Genomic DNA, 23,702 nt, shown 5'->3' on the forward strand with positions numbered 1-23,702 from the left:
GTTCAGTATAATGGACACTGTACAGGTGGGTACAGTTCAGTATAATGGACACTGTACAGGTGGGTACAGTTCAGTATAATGGACACTATACAGGTGGGTACAGTTCAGTATAATGGACACTGTACAGGTGGGTACAGTTAAATATAATGGACACCATACAGGTGGGTACAGTTCAGTATAATGGACCCCATACAGGTGGGTACAGTTCAGTATAATGGGCACTGTACAGGTGGGTACAGTTCAGTATAATGGACACCATACAGGTGGGTACAGTTCAGTATAATGGACACCATACAGGTGGGTACAGTTCAGTATAATGGACACTGTACAGATGGGTACAGTTCAGTATAATGGACACCATACAGATGGGTACAGTTCAGTATAATGGACACTGTACAGATGGGTACAGTTCAGTATAATGGACCCCATACGGGTGGGTACAGTTCAGTATAATGGGCACTGTACAGGTGGGTACAGTTCAGTATAATGGACACTGTACCGGTGGGTACAGTTCAGTATAATGGGCACTGTACAGGTGGGTACAGTTCAGTATAATGGACACTATACAGGTGGGTACAGTTCAGTATAATGGACACTGTACAGGTGGGTACAGTTCAGTATAATGGACACTATACAGATGGGTACAGTTCAGTATAATGGACACTGTACAGGTGGGTACAGTTAAATATAATGGACACCATACAGGTGGGTACAGTTCAGTATAATGGACCCCATACAGGTGGGTACAGTTCAGTATAATGGGCACTGTACAGGTGGGTACAGTTCAGTATAATGGACACCATACAGGTGGGTACAGTTCAGTATAATGGACACCATACAGGTGGGTACAGTTCAGTATAATGGACACTGTACAGATGGGTACAGTTCAGTATAATGGACACCATACAGATGGGTACAGTTCAGTATAATGGACACTGTACAGATGGGTACAGTTCAGTATAATGGACACTGTACAGATGGGTACAGTTCAGTATAATGGGCACCGTACAGATGGGTACAGTTCAGTATAATGGACACTGTACAGATGGGTACAGTTCAGTGTAATGGACACTGTACAGGTGGGTACAGTTCAGTATAATGGGCACCGTACAGATGGGTACAGTTCAGTATAATGGACACTGTACAGATGGGTACAGTTCAGTATAATGGACACTGTACAGATGGGTACAGTTCAGTATAATGGGCACCGTACAGATGGGTACAGTTCAGTATAATGGACACTGTACAGATGGGTACAGTTCAGTGTAATGGACACTGTACAGGTGGGTACAGTTCAGTATAATGGACACTGTACAGGTGGGTACAGTTCAGTATAATGGACACTGTACAGGTGGGTACAGTTCAGTATAATGGGCACCGTACAGATGGGTACAGTTCAGTATAATGGACACTGTACAGATGGGTACAGTTCAGTGTAATGGACACTGTACAGGTGGGTACAGTTCAGTATAATGGGCACCGTACAGATGGGTACAGTTCAGTATAATGGACACTGTACAGGTGGGTACAGTTCAGTATAATGGGCACCGTACAGATGGGTACAGTTCAGTATAATGGACACTGTACAGGTGGGTACAGTTCAGTATAATGGGCACCGTACAGATGGGTACAGTTCAGTATAATGGACACTGTACAGGTGGGTACAGTTCAGTATAATGGGCACTGTACAGATGGGTACAGTTCAGTATAATGGACACTGTACAGATGGGTACAGTTCAGTGTAATGGACACTGTACAGGTGGGTACAGTTCAGTATAATGGGCACCGTACAGATGGGTACAGTTCAGTATAATGGACACTGTACAGGTGGGTACAGTTCAGTATAATGGGCACCGTACAGATGGGTACAGTTCAGTATAATGGACACTGTACAGGTGGGTACAGTTCAGTATAATGGGCACCGTACAGGTGGGTACAGTTCAGTATAATGGGCACCGTACAGGTGGGTACAGTTCAGTATAATGGGCACCGTAAGGTGGGTACAGTTCAGTATAATGGGCACCCTCCAGGTGGGTACAGTTCAGTATAATGGACACCATACAGGTGGGTACAGTTCAGTATAATGGGCACCGTACAGGTGGGTACAGTTCAGTATAATGGGCACCGTACAGGTGGGTACAGTTCAGTATAATGGGCACCGTACAGGTGGGTACAGTTCAGTATAATGGGCACCGTACAGGTGGGTACAGTTCAGTATAATGGGCACCGTACAGGTGGGTACAGTTCTGTATAATGGGCACTGTACAGGTGGGTACAGTTCAGTATAATGGACACTATACAGGTGGGTACAGTTCAGTATAATGGACACCGTACAGATGGGTACAGTTCAGTATAATGGACACTGTACAGGTGGGTACAGTTCAGTATAATGGACACTGTACAGGTGGGTACAGTTCAGTATAATGGGCACCGTACAGGTGGGTACAGTTCAGTATAATGGGCACCGTACAGGTGGGTACAGTTCAGTATAATGGACACTATACAGGTGGGTACAGTTCAGTATAATGGACACTGTACAGGTGGGTACAGTTCAGTATAATGGGCACTGTACAGATGGGTACAGTTCAGTATAATGGACACCATACAGGTGGGTACAGTTCAGTATAATGGACCCCATACAGGTGGGTACAGTTCAGTATAATGGGCACTGTACAGGTGGGTACAGTTCAGTATAATGGACACCATACAGGTGGGTACAGTTCAGTATAATGGACACCATACAGGTGGGTACAGTTCAGTATAATGGACACCGTACAGATGGGTACAGTTCAGTGTAATGGACACTGTACAGGTGGGTACAGTTCAGTATAATGGACACCGTACAGGTGGGTACAGTTCAGTATAATGGACACCATACAGGTGGGTACAGTTCAGTATAATGGGCACCGTACAGGTGGGTACAGTTCAGTATAATGGGCACCGTACAGGTGGGTACAGTTCAGTATAATGGACACCGTACAGGTGGGTACAGTTCAGTATAATGGACACCATACAGGTGGGTACAGTTCAGTATAATGGGCACCGTACAGATGGGTACAGTTCAGTATAATGGGCACCGTACAGGTGGGTACAGTTCAGTATAATGGGCACCGTACAGGTGGGTACAGTTCAGTATAATGGGCACCGTACAGATGGGTACAGTTCAGTATAATGGGCACCGTACAGATGGGTACAGTTCAGTATAATGGGCACCGTACAGGTGGGTACAGTTCAGTATAATGGACACTATACAGGTGGGTACAGTTCAGTATAATGGGCACCGTACAGGTGGGTACAGTTCAGTATAATGGACACTGTACAGGTGGGTACAGTTCAGTATAATGGACACCATACAGGTGGGTACAGTTCAGTATAATGGGCACCGTACAGGTGGGTACAGTTCAGTATAATGGGCACCGTAAGGTGGGTACAGTTCAGTATAATGGGCACCCTCCAGGTGGGTACAGTTCAGTATAATGGACACTGTACAGGTGGGTACAGTTCAGTATAATGGACACCATACAGGTGGGTACAGTTCAGTATAATGGGCACCGTACAGGTGGGTACAGTTCAGTATAATGGGCACCGTACAGGTGGGTACAGTTCAGTATAATGGGCACTGTACAGGTGGGTACAGTTCAGTATAATGGGCACCGTACAGGTGGGTACAGTTCAGTATAATGGGCACCGTACAGGTGGGTACAGTTCAGTATAATGGGCACCGTACAGGTGGGTACAGTTCAGTATAATGGGCACCGTACAGGTGGGTACAGTTCAGTATAATGGACACTGTACAGGTGGGTACAGTTCAGTATAATGGACACTGTACAGGTGGGTACAGTTCAGTATAATGGGCACTGTACAGGTGGGTACAGTTCAGTATAATGGACACTGTACAGGTGGGTACAGTTAAATATAATGGACACCATACAGGTGGGTACAGTTCAGTATAATGGACACTGTACAGGTGGGTACAGTTCAGTATAATGGACCCCATACAGGTGGGTACAGTTCAGTATAATGGACCCCATACAGGTGGGTACAGTTCAGTATAATGGGCACCGTACAGGTGGGTACAGTTCAGTATAATGGGCACCGTACAGGTGGGTACAGTTCAGTATAATGGGCACCGTACAGGTGGGTACAGTTCAGTATAATGGGCACCGTACAGGTGGGTACAGTTCAGTATAATGGGCACCGTACAGGTGGGTACAGTTCAGTATAATGGGCACCATACAGGTGGGTACAGTTCAGTATAATGGACACTGTACAGGTGGGTACAGTTCAGTATAATGGGCACCGTACAGATGGGTACAGTTCAGTATAATGGGCAGTGTACAGATGGGTACAGTTCAGTATAATGGGCACCGTACAGATGGGTACAGTTCAGTATAATGGGCACCGTACAGATGGGTACAGTTCAGTATAATGGGCACCGTACAGGTGGGTACAGTTCAGTATAATGGACACCATACAGGTGGGTACAGTTCAGTATAATGGACACCGTACAGGTGGGTACAGTTCAGTATAATGGACACCATACAGGTGGGTACAGTTCAGTATAATGGACACTGTACAGATGGGTACAGTTCAGTATAATGGGCACCGTACAGATGGGTACAGTTCAGTATAATGGGCACCGTACAGGTGGGTACAGTTCAGTATAATGGACACCATACAGGTGGGTACAGTTCAGTATAATGGACACTGTACAGGTGGGTACAGTTCAGTATAATGGACACCGTACAGATGGGTACAGTTCAGTATAATGGACACCATACAGGTGGGTACAGTTCAGTATAATGGACACCGTACAGATGGGTACAGTTCAGTATAATGGGCACCGTACAGATGGGTACAGTTCAGTATAATGGGCACCGTACAGATGGGTACAGTTCAGTATAATGGGCACCGTACAGATGGGTACAGTTCAGTATAATGGGCACCGTACAGGTGGGTACAGTTCAGTATAATGGGCACCGTACAGGTGGGTACAGTTAAATATAATGGACACCATACAGGTGGGTACAGTTCAGTATAATGGACACTGTACAGGTGGGTACAGTTAAATATAATGGACACCATACAGGTGGGTACAGTTCAGTATAATGGGCACTGTACAGGTGGGTACAGTTCAGTATAATGGGCACCGTACAGGTGGGTACAGTTAAATATAATGGACACCATACAGGTGGGTACAGTTCAGTATAATGGACCCCATACAGGTGGGTACAGTTCAGTATAATGGACCCCATACAGGTGGGTACAGTTCAGTATAATGGGCACCGTACAGGTGGGTACAGTTCAGTATAATGGACACCATACAGGTGGGTACAGTTCAGTATAATGGACACCGTACAGGTGGGTACAGTTCAGTATAATGGACACCATACAGGTGGGTACAGTTCAGTATAATGGACACCGTACAGGTGGGTACAGTTCAGTATAATGGACACTGTACAGATGGGTACAGTTAAATATAATGGGCAGTGTACAGATGGGTACAGTTCAGTATAATGGGCACCGTACAGATGGGTACAGTTCAGTATAATGGGCAGTGTACAGATGGGTACAGTTCAGTATAATGGGCACCGTACAGATGGGTACAGTTCAGTATAATGGGCACTGTACAGATGGGTACAGTTCAGTATAATGGGCACCGTACAGATGGGTACAGTTCAGTATAATGGGCACCGTACAGATGGGTACAGTTCAGTATAATGGGCACCGTACAGATGGGTACAGTTCAGTATAATGGGCACCGTACAGATGGGTACAGGTGTTGGGGGTGGGGGGGATTCAAGGACAAGAACGAAATACAGAAGGAGGAACAAGAAAAGGGGCAAGTAGAGAAATCAAGGGCTAGAATCAAACAGGGCCACAGCGAAAAATAGTGGGAATGGGGCATGGAATGTGAAAAGGAAAAGCTTCAAGGCTTTGTGTCTTAATGACTTTGTTCGAATCTTTAGATTTTGACCTTTTATTGTGGATTCTGTCGCTAGAGGAAATGTGTTCTCTGTATGTGACCTTTCATAAAATCCTTTTATCATTTTAAACCCTTCAATTAAATCACCCATAACATCCTAAAATCAATCAGCTATAAGTCAAGTTTGTGCCAGCCTGTCCTTATAATTTATCCCTTTGAGCCTGGGATTGTGCTGTTGAGTGTGAAGCACAACCACTCAGAGGCAAATATGTCTGTGTCTGAGATGCAGCATTGGTTATTGAGATGGGACCTGGCCAAGGTTTTGTGCAACTGAAGCATCACTTTGTTCTGTTTGTACTCCAGCCCCATTAAGATAAAGGCCTTAAATCTAAGTCATGTTACTCTTTGCCTGGTGCAGACACAATGGGCCGAATGGCAGCTTTCTGTGCGATAACAATCCTGTAATGCTGAGATTGTGAGAACTACCAGGCAGGTAGAGAAAGCTACCACAAAGATTCAAGTGATGTTTCGACACGAACAGCTCAATCCCTTTCTGTCTCCACAACTCCTGGAGCATCGCGAGGCAGGAAATAGTCCAAAGCGTCTTTTCTCAATCAAAATGGATGGCCTCACTCCGTGAGTGCTGATTGGCTGGATTGAGACAGGGGGACAGCAGTGAGGAGAGGGAGGTACAAAGTACTTCGTGTAAGATTTAAAACTCGATGTGAAAACCTTTCTCCCGGGTATAATTTCCCAAATCAATGGCAAAATATCCAGTCAGATTCACTTTTATTTCAGATGTCACCCCAAGGGCAGAGAAATATGTGTGTCCATTTACAGCAAGTATCTAGTGCAATGGGGCAGTGTGTTCATTAGAATGGGGTTTGCACGTTCTCCCCGTGTCTGCGTGGGTTTCCTCCGGGTGATCTGGTTTCCTCCCACAGTCCGAAAGATGGGCTGGTTAGGTGCATTGGCCATGCTAAGTTCTCCCTCAGTGTACAGGCGCCGAAGTGTGGCGACTTGGTGATTTTCACAGTAACTTCATTGCGGTGTTAATGTAAGCCTAATTATGCCACTGAATAAATAAACTTTAGCTTTAATGATCTTGTTATTGTCACATTGCTGTTTGTGGGTCATTACTGTGCCAAAATGAGACCATGTTTCCAACAATATTCTTCAATAATACAGCCCTCCGAGTCCAGTCATTTTTACAGAGTCCATTATTTTTCAGTTTGATTTATTGTTTCCTGTTCCAATTCATTCTTTGGCAGGACTTTCCAAATTTGGAAAGCGAAACGTGATAAGTAATCAACGATAACATGGAAGGAGTGCCCTCGATTGTATTAACCATAACAGAAGCAGCAAATGTTTACAATGAGAAGCAAAGTGCACATGGTGATAAATCTAGTTCACGCTGCTCGGAGCTCACAGATACAATGCTTTCTGTGGATGTGATTTATTTAGATTTCCAAAAGGCCTTTGACAAGGTGCCGCACAGGAGACTGTTAAATAAGTCAAGAGCCCGTGTTGTTAAGGGTAAGATCCTGGTGTGGATAGCGGATTGGCTGGCTGACTGGCAGAAGGCAGAATGGGGATAAAGGGGTCTTTTTCAGGATGGCAGCCACACACTAGTGGTTGTGCCTCAGGTCGGTGCTGGGACCACAACTTTTCACTATACCTTAATGATTTGGAGGAAGGAACTGAAGGCACTGTTGCTAAGTTTGCAGATGATACAAAGATATGGAGAGGAAGCAGGAGGTCTATAGAAGGACTTGGACAGGTTAGGAGAGTGGGCAAAGAAGTGGCAAATGGAATACAATGTGGAAAAGTGTGAGGTTATGCACTTTGGAAGGAGGAATGGAGGCATAGACTATTTTCTAAATGGGGAAATGCTTAGGAAATAAGAAGCACAAAGAGACTTGGGAGTCCTTGTCCAAGATTCTCTTAATGTTCAGGTTCAGTCAGCAGTTAGGAAGGCAAATGCAATGTTAGCATTCGTGTCGAGAGGGCTAGAATACAAGAGCAGGGATGTACTTCTGAGGCTGTATAAGGCTCTGGTCAGACCCCATTTGGAGTATTGTGCGCAGTTTTGGGCCCCATGTCTAAGGAAGGATGCGCTGGTCTTGGAATGGATTCAGAGGAGGTTCACAAGAATGATCCCTGGAATGAAGAGCTTGTTGTATGAAGAACAGTTGAGGACTCTGGGTCTGTACTCGTTGGAGTTTAGAAGGATGAGGGGGGATCTTATTGAAACTTACAGGATACTGCGAGGCCTGGATAGAGAGGAAGTGGAGAGGATGTTTCCACCAGTAGGAAAAACTAGAACCAGAGGGAACAACCTCAGGCTAAAGGGATGATCCTTTAAAACAGAGATGAGGAGGAATTTCTTCAGCCAGAGAGTGGTGAATCTGTGGAACTCTTGGCCGCAGAAGGCTGTGGAGGCCAGGTCATTGAGTGTCTTTAAGACAGAGATAGATAGGTTCTTGATTAATAAGGGGATCGGGGTTATGGGGAAAAGGCAGGAGAATGGGGATGAGAAAAATATCAGCCATGATTGAATGGCGGAGCAGACTCGATGGGCCGAGTGGCCTGATTCTGCTCCTATGTCTTATGGTCTCTAATCTAGACCTCTGACAGATTCATTTACAATTCTTCCGATACCTTCGGTATCATTTCTAGGGTAGTTTAGGAATGATCACTGCACTGTCCTTGTGGAGATGAAGTCCCTTCTTTATCCATCATGTTGTGTTTCACTGCCATTGGACTAAATGAGATCGATTCAGAACAGATCGAGCAACTTCAAACTACACATCCATGAGACACTGTGGGCCATTAGCAGCAGAATTGTACTCGACCACAATCTGTAACCTCATGGCCTGGCATATCCTCAACCCCCTCTACCATACCCCTCGACTATTACCATCAAGCCAGGGGATCAAGCCTGGTTCAATGGAGAGTGCAGGAGGGCATGCCAGGAGCAGCACCTGGTAAACCTAAAAATAAAGTGTCAGCCTGGTGAAGCTACAACACAGGACTGCTCACATTTGAAACTACAGCGTTAACATGCAGTAGACAGAGCTAAGCAATTCCACAACCAATGGATCAGATCTGCAAGCCTACCATATCCTGTCGTGAAGGGTGGTGGACAATTAAGCAACTCACTGGAGGAGGAGGCTCCACAAATATCCCCATCCTCAATGATGGAGGAGCCCAGCACATCAGTGCAAAAGATAAGGCTGAAGCATTCGCAGCAATCTTCAGCCAATAATGCCGAGTGGATGATCCATTTCGGCCTCCTCCAGTGGTCCCCAGCATCACAGATGCCAGTTTTCAGCCAATTTGATTCACTCCAAGAAATGGCTGAAGGTGCTGGATACTGCAAAGGCAATGGGCCCTGACAATATTCTGATAATAGCACTGAAGGCCTGTGCTCCAGAACTTGTTGCGCCCCTAGCCAAGCTGTTCCAATACAGCTACAAGACCGGCATCCATCTAGAAAATTGCCCAGGTATGTCCTGTACACAAAAAGCAGCACAAATCCAACCCGGCCAATTGCCGCCCAATCAGTCTACTCTTGATCATCAGTAAAGTGATGGAAGGGGTCATCACAGTGCAGTAAAGCAGCACCTGCTCAGTAATCACCTGCTCAGTGGCGCCCAGTTTGGGTTTCGCCAGGGTCACTCAGCTCCTGACCTCATCCTACGTCTCTCCAAGGATTGTGCCAGTACGGTTCGGTGTGATGGGATTGTGCCAGTACGGTTCAGTGTGATGGGATTGTGCCAGTACGGTTCGGTGTGATGGGATTGTGCCAGTACGGTTCGGTGTGATGGGATTGTGCCAGTACGGTTCGGTGTGATGGGATTGTGCCAGTACGGTTCAGTGTGATGGGATTGTGCCAGTACGGTTCAGTGTGATGGGATTGTGCCAGTACGGTTCAGTGTGATGGGATTGTGCCAGTACGGTTCGGTGTGATGGGATTGTGCCAGTACGGTTCGGTGTGATGGGATTGTGCCAGTACGGTTCAGTGTGATGGGATTGTGCCAGTACGGTTCGGTGTGATGGGATTGTGCCAGTACGGTTCAGTGTGACGGGATTGTGCTAGTACGGTTCGGTGTGATGGGATTGTGCCAGTACGGTTCGGTGTGATGGGATTGTGCCAGTACGGTTCGGTGTGATGGGATTGTGCCAGTACGGTTCGGTGTGATGGGATTGTGCCAGTACGGTTCGGTGTGATGGGATTGTGCCAGTACGGTTCAGTGTGACGGGATTGTGCTAGTACGGTTCGGTGTGATGGGATTGTGCCAGTACGGTTCGGTGTGATGGGATTGTGCCAGTACGGTTTGGTGTGATGGGATTGTGCCAGTACGGTTCGGTGTGATGGGATTGCGCCAGTACGGTTCGGTGTGACGAGACTCTGTTCTGTTCTCAGGTATCGCTGCACGAGAAACTGCGCAAGCTCTCAAAACGCTGGCGTCAGCTGCCCGTGGGGTGGCAGCCTCGACCGATAACTCTCCAGCTCAGAATTCCATGCTGGATACGGCGCGGGATGTGATGGATGGATCTGCCGTGCTGATCCAGGAAGCCAAGAACGCACTGGCCTCACCTGGAGATGCAGAGAGTCAGCAGAGGCTGGCACAGGTCAGTTCCTCGGCCTGTATTAAAGCATCGATATGTGTGTTATACTAAATCCCAATGTGTCATCTCCGAGTCCGAGGTTTGTGAGTTCAAATCCCACTCCAGAGGTTTGAGCAGCCATCCAGGCTGACATTCCCAATAGTGCTGGATGACCTTCGCCCGCTACCCTCTGTTACAATTCAGGCCAGAAACTCCCAAGTCTTTTATGAAGTCAGCCTACGTCATAAGTTTTGCACTTTGAATTTTGGCACGGATGAGCATGAGATGTTTCACTCCAGGTATGATTCAAATGACCCGCTAGGGAGCTTTTACCAAACAAAGTTTAATTAAGAATATAGTTAACACAGAGAAAGAGAATTCGCAATAACTTTTACAGTTACAAACAAGGAAAAAAAGCCATGATATTGTATAAACCTTCCAGTTGAGATAAAAAGGGAGGAGATATTGGAGGTTTTGTAAAACATTAAGGTAGACAAGTCCACAGATAGGGTCACTCCCAGAATACTAAGAGAGATGAGGGAAGAGATTGCTGAGGCCTTGGCCAAAATCTTTGTCTCCTCTTTAGTCACGGGTGAGGTACCAGAGGATTGGAGAGTAGCTAACGTTGTTCCTCTGTTTAAGAAGGGCAGAAGAGACAATCCAGGGAATTACAGCCTGTGAGCCTCACATCAGTGGTGGGGAAATTATTGGAGTAGATTCTTCAGAACAGATGTACTCACATCTGGAAGAGAATAGGTTAATTAGCGATAGGCAGCATGGTTTTGTGAAGGGGAGGCCGTGTCTCACAAACTTGATTGAGTTCTTTGAGGAAGTGACAAAAAAAATTCACCAGGTCAGGGCAGCAGATGTTGTGTACATGGACTTTAGTAAAGCCTTCGATAAGGTTCCTCATTGCAGGCTGATAGAGAAGGTGAAGTCATATGGAATCCGACGTAAGCTGGTAAGATGGATATAAAACTGGCTTGGGCATAGAAAGCAGAGAGTAGCAGTGGAAGAGTACTTTGAGTACCTCCACTCAGGTTGAGACTTCCTTGAAAAAACTCTTAATAAGTTAGTCGGACACGGTTTCACTGTCATGAAGCCTTGCTGACTCTGCTTGATTAGATTATGACTTTCCAAATGTGTTGCTATTAATGCCTTAATAATTGGTCCCAACATTTTTCCAACAATAGATGTTAGGCTAATGGGCCAATAGTTACCCACTTTACCTCCTCCCCTTTTTGAATAGGGGTGTCACATTGGCAGTTTTCGAATGCTGCTGTATTTCTCCAGACTACAGGGATTTTTGGAAAATTACAGATAAAGCATCCACTATCTCTGTAGCTACTTCTTTTAGGCTCCTTGGATACAAGCCATCAGAGCCAGGGGACTTAGCCCCATTAGTTTGTCTAATACTACTTCTCTGGTGATGCACATTCTTGGGTATTAATGGGATGTTCAAAGTATCTTCCACCATAAAGACTGATGCAAAATATCTGTTCACCTCCTCTGCCATTTCCTTGTTCCCCATAACTAGTTCAAATTTTCCAACTTATCCAATATTTTGGTCACCCAGTCTAAGGTGTGGCTGTGTTTGGTTTAATAATGGTGTTGTGAAATGTCTTGGACATCTAATAAGATCAAATAAAGGTGTGTTCGCACCACCTCCACCCCCACCAACCTCCCCCACCCCCACCAACCCCCCCCCCACCCCCACCAACCCCCCCCCGCCCCCCCACCCCCCAACGTCCACACATATCTTCAGCTGCCATTGACACCTCCCATCATGCAGTTTATCCTCCTGCTCAGAGGGACGTCGCTTTGGTGTCGGTTACTGCCATGCCACAGAGCTCAGTGCCAGTTTGTGATACGGGGCGATGCCAACATAGAAAATAGGTGCAGGAGTAGGCCATTCGGCCCTTCGAGCCTGCACCACCATTCAATATGATCATGGTTGATCATGCACTTTCAGTATCCCACTCCCGCTTTCTCTCCATACCCCTTGATCGTTTTAGCCACAAGGGACACGTTAAGCACAGGTTCGATTCCTGTACCGGCTGAGGTTATCCAGCCTTCTCAACCTTGCCCCTCGCCCTGAGGTATGGTGACCCTCGGGTTAAATCACCACCAGTCAGTTCTCTCCGCCGCTCAAAGGGGAGAACAGCCTATGGTCATCTGGGACTAGGGTGACTTTCCCGCAGCCTTTTAATCATACAATAATCCAGTGAATCGGACTGTGATTGAACCAATCAACAATCATACAATAATCTGTGAATGAAGCCCAGTCCATCATAGCAACCAGCATCCCATCCATTGACTCTGTCGACACTTCCCGCTGCCTCGGAAAAGCAGCCAGCATAATTAATGACCCCACACACCCCGGACATTCTCTCTTCCGCCGGGAAAAAGATACAAAAGTCTGAGATCACTTACCTATCGACTCAAAAACAGCTTCGTCCCTGCTGCCATCAGACTTTTCAAAGGACCTACCTTGCATTAAGTTGATCTTTCTCTACACCCTAGCTATGACTGTGACACTACATTCAGCACTCTCTCGTTTCTTTTTCTATGAACGGTATGCTTTGTCAGTATAGCATGCAAGAAACAATACTTTTCACTGTTTACTAATGCATGTGACAATAAATCAAGATGTGGAGATGCCGGCGTTGGACTGGGGTAAGCACAGTAAGAAGTCTCACATCACCAGGTTAAAGTCCAACAGGTTTATTTGGTAGCAAAAGCCACTAGCTTTCAAAAGCTAGTGGCTTTTGCTACCAAACAAACCTGTTGGACTTTAACTCGGTGTTGTGAGAATTCTTACAATAAATCAAATCAGTGAATGGACTGATTGAGCCAGTGTCTGTGTGTGAATGGGGCTGATTGAGCCAGTGTCTGTGTGTGAATGGGACTGATTGAGCCAGTGCGTGTGTGTGACTGGGACTGATTGAGCCAGTGCATGTGTGTGAATGGACTGATTGAGCCAGTGTCTGTGTGTGAATGGACTGATTGAGCCTGTGTCTGTGAGTGAATGGACTGATTGAGCCAGTGTCTGTGAGTGAATGGACTGATTGAGCCAGTGCGTGTGAGTGAATGGGACTGATTGAGCCAGTGCATGTGTGTGAATGGACTGATTGAGCCAGTGTCTGTGTGTGAATGGACTGATTGAGCCAGTGTCTATGAGTGAATGGACTGATTGAGCCAGTGTCTGTGAGTGAATGGACTGATTGAGCCAGTGCGTGTGTGAATGGACTGATTGAGCCAGTGCGTGTGTGAATGGACTGATTGAGCCAGTGTCTGTGTGTGAATGGACTGATTGAGCCAGTGCGTGTGTGAATGGACTGATTGAGCCAGTGCGTGTGTGAATGGACTGATTGAGCCAGTGCGTGTGTGAATGGACTGATTGAGCCAGTGTCTGTGTGTGAATGGACTGATTGAGCCAGTGTCTGTGAGTGAATGGACTGATTGAGCCAGTGTCTGTGTGTGAATGGGACTGATTGAGCCAGTGTCTGTGTGTGAATGGACTGATTGAGCCAGTGTCTGTGTGTGAATGGACTGATTGAGCCAGTGTCTGTGTGTGAATGGACTGATTGAGCCAGTGCGTGTGAGTGAATGGACTGATTGAGCCAGTGTCTGTGTGTGAATGGACTGATTGAGCCAGTGTCTGTGTGTGAATGGACTGATTGAGCCAGTGTCTGTGTGTGAATGGACTGATTGAGCCAGTGCGTGTGTGTGAATGGACTGATTGAGCCAGTGCGTGTGTGTGAATGGACTGATTGAGCCAGTGTCTGTGTGTGAATGGACTGATTGAGCCAGTGCGTGTGTGTGAATGGACTGATTGAGCCAGTGTCTGTGAGTGAATGGACTGATTGAGCCAGTGTCTGTGTGTGAATGGACTGATTGAGCCAGTGTCTGTGTGTGAATGGGACTGATTGAGCCAGTGCGTGTGTGGGAATGGGACTGATTGAGCCAGTGTCTGTGAGTGAATGGACTGATTGAGCCAGTGTCTGTGTGTGAATGGACTGATTGAGCCAGTGCGTGTGTGTGAATGGACTGATTGAGCCAGTGTCTGTGTGTGAATGGGACTGATTGAGCCAGTGCGTGTGTGTGAATGGGACTGATTGAGCCAGTGCGTGTGTGGGAATGGGACTGATTGAACCAATGTCTGTGTGTGAATGGACTGATTGAGCCAGTGTCTGTGTGTGAATGGACTGATTGAGCCAGTGTCTGTGTGTGAATGGACTGATTGAGCCAGTGTCTGTGTGTGAATGGACTGATTGAGCCAGTGTCTGTGTGTGAATGGGACTGATTGAGCCAGTGTCTGTGTGTGAATGGACTGATTGAGCCAGTGTCTGTGAGTGAATGGGACTGATTGAGCCAGTGTCTGTGTGTGAATGGACTGATCGAGCCAGTGTCTGTGAGTGAATGGACTGATTGAGCCAGTGCGTGTGAGTGAATGGACTGATTGAGCCAGTGTCTGTGAGTGAATGGGACTGATTGAGCCAGTGTCTGTGAGTGAATGGGACTGATTGAGCCAGTGTCTGTGTGTGAATGGACTGATTGAGCCAGTGTCTGTGTGTGAATGGACTGATTGAGCCAGTGTCTGTGTGTGAATGGACTGATTGAGCCAGTGTCTGTGTGTGAATGGGACTGATTGAGCCAGTGTCTGTGAGTGAATGGACTGACTGAGCCAGTGCGTGTGAGTGAATGGGATTGATTGAGCCAGTGCGTGTGAGTGACTGGGACTGATTGAGCCAGTGCGTGTGTGTGAATGGACTGATTGAGCCAGTGTCTGTGTGTGAATGGGACTGATTGAGCCAGTGTCTGTGAGTGAATGGACTGATTGAGCCAGTGTCTGTGAGTGAATGGACTGATTGAGCCAGTGTCTGTGTGTGAATGGACTGATTGAGCCAGTGTCTGTGTGTGAATGGGACTGATTGAGCCAGTGTCTGTGTGTGAATGGGACTGATTGAGCCTGTGTCTGTGTGTGAATGGACTGATTGAGCCAGTGTCTGTGAGTGAATGGACTGATTGAGCCAGTGTCTGTGTGTGAATGGGACTGATTGAGCCTGTGTCTGTGTGTGAATGGACTGATTGAGCCAGTGTCTGTGTGTGAATGGACTGATTGAGCCAGTGTCTGTGTGTGAATGGACTGATTGAGCCAGTGTCTGTGAGTGAATGGACAGATTGAGCCAGTGTCTGTGTGTGAATGGACTGATTGAGCCAGTGTCTGTGTGTGAATGGACTGATTGAGCCAGTGCGTGTGAGTGAATGGATTGATTGAGCCAGTGCGTGTGAGTGACTGGGACTGATTGAGCCAGTGTCTGTGTGTGAATGGGACTGATTGAGCCAGTGCGTGTGAGTGAATGGGACTGATTGAGCCAGTGCGTGTGAGTGAATGGGACTGATTGAGCCAGTGCGTGTGAGTGACTGGGAGTGATTGAGCCAGTGTCTGTGTGTGAATGGGACTGATTGAGCCAGTGTCTGTGTGTGAATGGGGCTGATTGATCCTGTGTCTGTGTGTGAATTGACTGATTGAGCCAGTGCGTGTGTGTGAATGGGACTGATTGAGCCAGTGCGTGTGTGTGAATGGGACTGATTGAGCCAGTGTCTGTGTGTGAATGGGACTGATTGATCCTGTGTCTGTGTGTGAATGGACTGATTGAGCCAGTGCGTGTGTGTGAATGGGACTGATTGAGCCAGTGTCTGTGTGTGAATGGGACTCGTTGAGCCAGTGTCTGTGTGTGAATGGACTGATTGAGCCAGTGTCTGTGTGTGAATGGGACTCGTTGAGCCAGTGTCTGTGTGTGAATGGACTGATTGAGCCAGTGTCTGTGTGTGAATGGACTGATTGAGCCAGTGTCTGTGTGTGAATGGACTGATTGAGCCAGTGTCTGTGTGTGAATGGACTGATTGAGCCAGTGTCTGTGAGTGAATGGACTGATTGAGCCAGTGTCTGTGTGTGAATGGACTGATTGAGCCAGTGTCTGTGAGTGAATGGACTGATTGAGCCAGTGTCTGTGTGTGAATGGACTGATTGAGCCAGTGTCTGTGTGTGAATGGGACTGATTGAGCCAGTGTCTGTGTGTGAATGGACTGATTGAGCCAGTGTCTGTGTGTGAATGGACTGATTGAGCCAGTGTCTGTGTGTGAATGGACTGATTGAGCCAGTGTCTGTGTGTGAATGGACTGATTGAGCCAGTGTCTGTGTGTGAATGGGACTGATTGAGCCAGTGTCTGTGTGTGAATGGACTGATTGAGCCAGTGTCTGTGTGTGAATGGACTGATTGAGCCAGTGTCTGTGAGTGAATGGACTGATTGAGCCAGTGTCTGTGTGTGAATGGACTGATTGAACCAGTGTCTGTGAGTGAATGGACTGATTGAGCCAGTGTCTGTGAGTGAATGGACTGATTGAGCCAATGCGTGTGTGTGAATGGACTGATTGAGCCAGTGTCTGTGTGTGAATGGACTGATTGAGCCAGTGTCTGTGTGTGAATGGACTGATTGAGCCAGTGCGTGTGTGTGAATGGGACTGATTGAGCCAGTGTCTGTGTGTGAATGGACTGATTGAGCCAGGGTCTGTGTGTGAATGGACTGATTGAGCCAGTGTCTGTGTGTGAATGGACTGATTGAGCCAGTGTCTGTGTGTGAATGGACTGATTGAGCCAGTGTCTGTGTGTGAATGGGACTGATTGAGCCAGTGCGTGTGTGTGAATGGGACTGATTGAGCCAGTGTCTGTGTGTGAATGGGACTGATTGAGCCAGTGTCTGTGTGTGAATGGACTGATTGAGCCAGTGCGTGTGAGTGAATGGGACTGATTGAGCCAGTGCGTGTGTGTGACTGGGACTGATTGAGCCAGTGTCTGTGTGTGAATGGGACTGATTGAGCCAGTGCGTGTGAGTGAATGGGACTGATTGAGCCAATGCGTGTGAGTGACTGGGACTGATTGAGCCAGTGCGTGTGTGTGAATGGGACTGATTGAGCCAGTGCGTGTGTGTGAATGGACTGATTGAGCCAGTGTCTGTGAGTGAATGGACTGATTGAGCCAGTGTCTGTGTGTGAATGGGACTGATTGAGCCAGTGTCTGTGTGTGAATGGACTGATTGAGCCAGTGTCTGTGTGTGAATGGGTCTGATTGAGCCAGTGTCTGTGAGTGAATGGACTGATTGAGCCAGTGCGTGTGTGAATGGACTGATTGAGCCAGTGCGTGTGTGTGAATGGACTGATTGAGCCAGTGCGTGTGTGTGAATGGACTGATTGAGCCAGTGCGTGTGTGTGAATGGACTGATTGAGCCAGTGTCTGTGAGTGAATGGACTGATTGAGCCAGTGCGTGTGTGTGTGAATGGACTGATTGAGCCAGTGCGTGTGTGTGAATGGACTGATTGAGCCAGTGCGTGTGTGTGAATGGACTGATTGAGCCAGTGTCTGTGTGTGAATGGACTGATTGAGCCAGTGCGTGTGTGTGAATGGACTGATTGAGCCAGTGCGTGTGTGTGAATGGACTGATTGAGCCAGTGCGTGTGTGTGAATGGACTGATTGAGCCAGTGTCTGTGAGTGAATGGACTGATTGAGCCAGTGCGTGTGTGTGTGAATGGACTGATTGAGCCAGTGCGTGTGTGTGAATGGACTGATTGAGCCAGTGCGTGTGTGTGAATGGACTGATTGAGCCAGTGCGTGTGTGTGAATGGACTGATTGAGCCAGTGTCTGTGTGTGAATGGGACTGATTGAGCCAGTGTGTGTGTGTGAATAGGACTGATTGAGCCAGTGTCTGTGTGTGAATAGGACTGATTGAGCCAGTGTCTGTGAGTGAATGGACTGATTGAGCCAGTGCGTGTGTGTGAATGGACTGATTGAGCCAGTGTCTGTGTGTGAATAGGACTGATTGAGCCAGTGTCTGTGAGTGAATGGACTGATTGAGCCAGTGTCTGTGAGTGAATGGACTGATTGAGCCAGTGTCTGTGTGTGAATAGGACTGATTGAGCCAGTGTCTGTGAGTGAATGGACTGATTGAGCCAGTGCGTGTGTGTGAATGGACTGATTGAGCCAGTGCGTGTGTGTGAATGGACTGATTGAGCCAGAGCGTGTGTGTGTGAATGGACTGATTGAGCCAGTGTCTGTGTGTGAATGGACTGATTGAGCCAGTGTCTGTGTGTGAATAGGACTGATTGAGCCAGTGTCTGTGAGTGAATGGACTGATTGAGCCAGTGTCTGTGTGTGAATAGGACTGATTGAGCCAGTGTCTGTGAGTGAATGGACTGATTGAGCCAGTGTCTGTGAGTGAATGGACTGATTGAGCCAGTGTCTGTGAGTGAATGGACTGATTGAGCCAGTGTCTGTGTGTGAATGGACTGATTGAGCCAGTGCGTGTGTGTGAATGGACTGATTGAGCCAGTGTCTGTGTGTGAATGGGACTGATTGAGCCAGTGTCTGTGTGTGAATGGACTGATTGAGCCAGTGTCTGTGTGTGAATGGACTGATTGAGCCAGTGCGTGTGTGTGAATGGACTGATTGAGCCAGTGTCTGTGTGTGAATGGACTGATTGAGCCAGTGTCTGTGTGTGAATGGACTGATTGAGCCAGTGTCTGTGTGTGAATGGACTGATTGAGCCAGTGCGTGTGTGTGAATGGACTGATTGAGCCAGTGTCTGTGTGTGAATGGACTGATTGAGCCAGTGCGTGTGAGTGACTGGGACTAATTGAGCCAGTGTCTGTGTGTGAATGGGACTGATTGAGCCAGTGCGTGTGAGTGACTGGGACTGATTGAGCCAGTGTCTGTGTGTGAATGGGACTGATTGAGCCAGTGCGTGTGAGTGACTGGGACTGATTGAGCCAGTGTCTGTCTGTGAATGGGTCTGATTGAGCCAGTGTCTGTGTGTGAATGGACTGATTGAGCCAGTGCGTGTGAGTGAATGGGACTGATTGAGCCAGTGCGTGTGTGTGAATGGGACTGATTGAGCCAGTGTCTGTGAGTGAATGGACTGATTGAGCCAGAGCGTGTGTGTGTGAATGGACTGATTGAGCCAGTGTCTGTGTGTGAATGGATTGATTGAGCCAGTGTCTGTGAGTGAATGGACTGATTGAGCCAGTGTCTGTGTGTGAATGGACTGATTGAGCCAGTGCGTGTGTGTTAATGGACTGATTGAGCCAGTGCGTGTGTGTGAATGGACTGATTGAGCCAGTGTCTGTGAGTGAATGGACTGATTGAGCCAGTGTCTGTGTGTGAATGGACTGATTGAGCCAGTGCGTGTGTGTGAATGGACTGATTGAGCCAGTGTCTGTGTGTGAATGGACTGATTGAGCCAGTGTCTGTGTGTGAATGGACTGATTGAGCCAGTGCGTGTGTGTGAATGGACTGATTGAGCCAGTGTCTGTGTGTGAATGGGACTGATTGAGCCAGTGCGTGTGAGTGACTGGGACTGATTGAGCCAGTGTCTGTGTGTGAATGGGACTGATTGAGCCAGTGCGTGTGAGTGACTGGGACTGATTGAGCCAGTGTCAGTGTGTGAATGGGACTGATTGAGCCAGTGCGTGTGAGTGACTGGGACTGATTGAGCCAGTGTCTGTCTGTGAATGGGTCTGATTGAGCCAGTGTCTGTGTGTGAATGGACTGATTGAGCCAGTGCGTGTGAGTGAATGGGACTGATTGAGCCAGTGCGTGTGTGTGAATGGGACTGATTGAGCCAGTGTCTGTGTGTGAATGGACTGATTGAGCCAGTGTCTGTGTGTGAATGGGACTGATTGAGCCAGTGTCTGTGTGTGAATGGACTGATTGAGCCAGTGTCTGTGTGTGAATGGACTGATTGAGCCAGTGTCTGTGTGTGAATGGACTGATTGAGCCAGTGTCTGTGTGTGAATGGACTGATTGAGCCAGTGTCTGTGTGGGAATGGGACTGATTGAGCCAGTGTCTGTGTGTGAATGGACTGATTGAGCCAGTGTCTGTGTGTGAATGGACTGATTGAGCCAGTGTCTGTGTGTGAATGGACTGATTGAGCCAGTGTCTGTGAGTGAATGGACTGATTGAGCCAGTGCGTGTGTGTGAATGGACTGATTGAGCCAGTGCGTGTGTGTGAATGGACTGATTGAGCCAGTGCGTGTGTGAATGGACTGATTGAGCCAGTGTCTGTGAGTGAATGGACTGATTGAGCCAGTGCGTGTGTGTGAATGGACTGATTGAGCCAGTGCGTGTGTGTGAATGGACTGATTGAGCCAGTGTCTGTGTGTGAATGGACTGATTGAGCCAGTGTCTGTGTGTGAATGGGACTGATTGAGCCAGTGTCTGTGTGTGAATGGGACTGATTGAGCCAGTGCGTGTGTGTGAATGGACTGATTGAGCCAGTGTCTGTGTGTGAATGGACTGATTGAGCCAGTGTCTGTGAGTGAATGGACTGATTGAGCCAGTGCGTGTGTGTGAATGGACTGATTGAGCCAGTGCGTGTGTGTGAATGGACTGATTGAGCCAGTGCGTGTGTGAATGGACTGATTGAGCCAGTGTCTGTGAGTGAATGGACTGATTGAGCCAGTGCGTGTGTGTGAATGGACTGATTGAGCCAGTGCGTGTGTGTGAATGGACTGATTGAGCCAGTGCGTGTGTGAATGGACTGATTGAGCCAGTGCGTGTGTGAATGGACTGAATGAGCCGGTGTCTGTGAGTGAATGGACTGATTGAGCCAGTGTCTGTGAGTGAATGGACTGATTGAGCCAGTGTCTGTGAGTGAATGGGACTGATTGAGCCAGTGCGTGTGTGTGAATGGACTGATTGAGCCAGTGTCTGTGAGTGAATGGACTGATTGAGCCAGTGTCTGTGTGTGAATGGACTGATTGAGCCAGTGTCTGTGTGTGAATGGACTGATTGAGCCAGTGCGTGTGTGTGAATGGACTGATTGAGCCAGTGTCTGTGTGTGAATGGACTGATTGAGCCAGTGTCTGTGAGTGAATGGACTGATTGAGCCAGTGCGTGTGTGTGAATGGACTGATTGAGCCAGTGCGTGTGTGTGAATGGACTGATTGAGCCAGTGTCTGTGTGTGAATGGACTGATTGAGCCAGTGTCTGTGAGTGAATGGACTGATTGAGCCAGTGCGTGTGTGTGAATGGACTGATTGAGCCAGTGTCTGTGAGTGAATGGGACTGATTGAGCCAGTGTCTGTGAGTGAATGGACTGATTGAGCCAGTGCGTGTGTGTGAATGGGACTGATTGAGCCAGTGTCTGTGAATTCTAGTCAATATGGTTGTATCAGCATTGTTCCCTTCCTTTTTAAAGGTGGCGAAATCCGTGTCTCACTCACTGAACAACTGTGTGAACTGTTTGCCGGGGCAGAAGGATGTGGATATGGCTTTGAAAAGCATCGGAGAATCCAGTAAAAAGCTGCTGGTTGACTCGGTAAGATTTTCAAAATGAACCATGATGCCAAGCTATTCTGAGTACAACCTTTTTAAAAAGCACGCAAACTGCAAAGACCTGGGAAATTATCCAGACCAGAGACTTACATTCACTCAGCATCAGTAAAATCCACCTGCATACCGGTTTACAGCAATCTGAAAGCTTCAGTTCTGTGTGCGCTGAATGTGTGGGATTAACTGTGCTGAGTGACCTTGTGTCTGCACCAAACGCGTGGCCATGCGTCAAACACAGGGTCAGAATCACATTCAATATGGACCAAATCAGGTCCATTTACCAGTACTGTCACTACACCTGCTCCACCCTCCCATCCCTGTCAAATTGATTTCCATGATGTGGAGGTGCCAGCGTTGGACTGGGGTAAACACAGTAAGGAGTCTCTCAACACCAAGTTAAAGCCCAACAGGTTTATTTGGTGGCACAAGCCACTAGCTTTCGGAGCGCTGCTCCTTCATCAGGTGAGTGGGAGTTCTGTTCACAAACAGGGCATATAAAGACACAAACTCAATTTACAAAATAATGGTTGGAATGCGAGTCTTTACAGGTAATCAAGTCTTAAAGGTACAGACAATGTGACCAGCAGTGTGCCTCAGGGATCAGTGCTGGGCCCACTGTTATTTGTCATTTATATTAATGATTTGGATGAGAATAGAGGAAGCATGGTTAGTAAGTTGGCAGATGACACCAAGATTGGTGGCATAGTGGACCGTGAAGAAAGTTATCTCCAATTGCAATGGGATCTTGATCAATTGGGCCAGTGGGCTGACGAATGGCAGATGGAGTTTAATTTAGACAAATGCGAGATGATGCATTTTAGTAGATTGAACCAGGGCAGGACTTACTCAGTTAATGGTAGGGTGTTGGGGAGAGTTACAGAACAAAGGGATCTAGGGGTACATGTTCATAGCTCCTTGAAAGCGGAGTCACAGGTGGACAGAGTGGTGAAGAAGGCATTCGGCATGCTTGGTTTCATCGGTCAGAACATTGAATACAGGAGTTGGGACGTCTTGTTGAAGTTGTACAAGACATTGGTAAGGCCACACTTGGAATACTGTGTACAATTCTGGTCACCCTATTATAGAAAGGATATTATTAAACTAGAAAGAGTGCAGAAGAGATTTACTCGGATGCTACCGGGACTTGATGGATTGAGTTATAAGGAGAGGCTGAATAGATTGGGACTTTTTTCTCTGGAGCGTAGGAGGCTGAGGGCTGACCTTATAGAGGTCTATAAAATAATGAGGGGCACAGATCAGCTAGATAGTCAATATCTTTTCCCAAAGGTAGGGGAGTCTAAAACTAGAGGGCATAGGTTTAAGGTGAGGGGGGAGAGATACAGAAGTGTCCAGAGGGGCAATTTTTTCACACAGAGGGTGGTGAGTGTCTGGAACAAGCTGCCAGAGGTAGTAGTAGAGGCGGGTACAATTTTATCTTTTAAAAAGTATTTAGATAGTTACATGGGTACGATGGGTATAGAGGGATATGGGCCAAATGCGGGCAATTGGGATTAGCTTAGTGGTTTTTTCAAAAAAGGGCGGCATGGACAAGTTGGTCCGAGGGGCCTGTTTCCATGCTGTAATCCTCTATGACTCTAATGTGGGTGGAAAAGAGGGTTCAGCACAGGTTGAAGAGATGTGTATTGTCTCCAGCCAGGAAAGTTGGTGAGATTTTGCAAACCGAGGCAAGTTGTGGGGGCTACAGATAGTGTGACATGAACCCAAGATCCCGGTTGAGGCCGTCCTCATGTGTGCGGAACTTGGCTATC

At 47.4% G+C, this 23,702-nt stretch overlaps 1 protein-coding gene across 7 annotated transcripts in view; it reads left to right on the top strand.

Annotated features, from left to right (window-relative positions):
* Nucleotides 1-23,702, top strand: part of LOC144480588 (talin-2) — a 410,923-nt gene that overhangs the window by 271,414 nt on the left and 115,807 nt on the right. For all 7 annotated transcript variants that reach the window (XM_078200210.1, XM_078200216.1, XM_078200214.1 and 4 more), the window contains 2 exons: nucleotides 10,356-10,564; nucleotides 21,800-21,919. In XM_078200210.1, the coding sequence (XP_078056336.1) occupies nucleotides 10,356-10,564; nucleotides 21,800-21,919 (329 nt within the window). The remainder of the gene's footprint in view (nucleotides 1-10,355; nucleotides 10,565-21,799; nucleotides 21,920-23,702) is intronic.

The sequence above is a fragment of the Mustelus asterias genome, chromosome 29, assembly GCF_964213995.1.
Source record: "Mustelus asterias chromosome 29, sMusAst1.hap1.1, whole genome shotgun sequence".
NCBI lineage: Eukaryota > Metazoa > Chordata > Chondrichthyes > Carcharhiniformes > Triakidae > Mustelus > Mustelus asterias.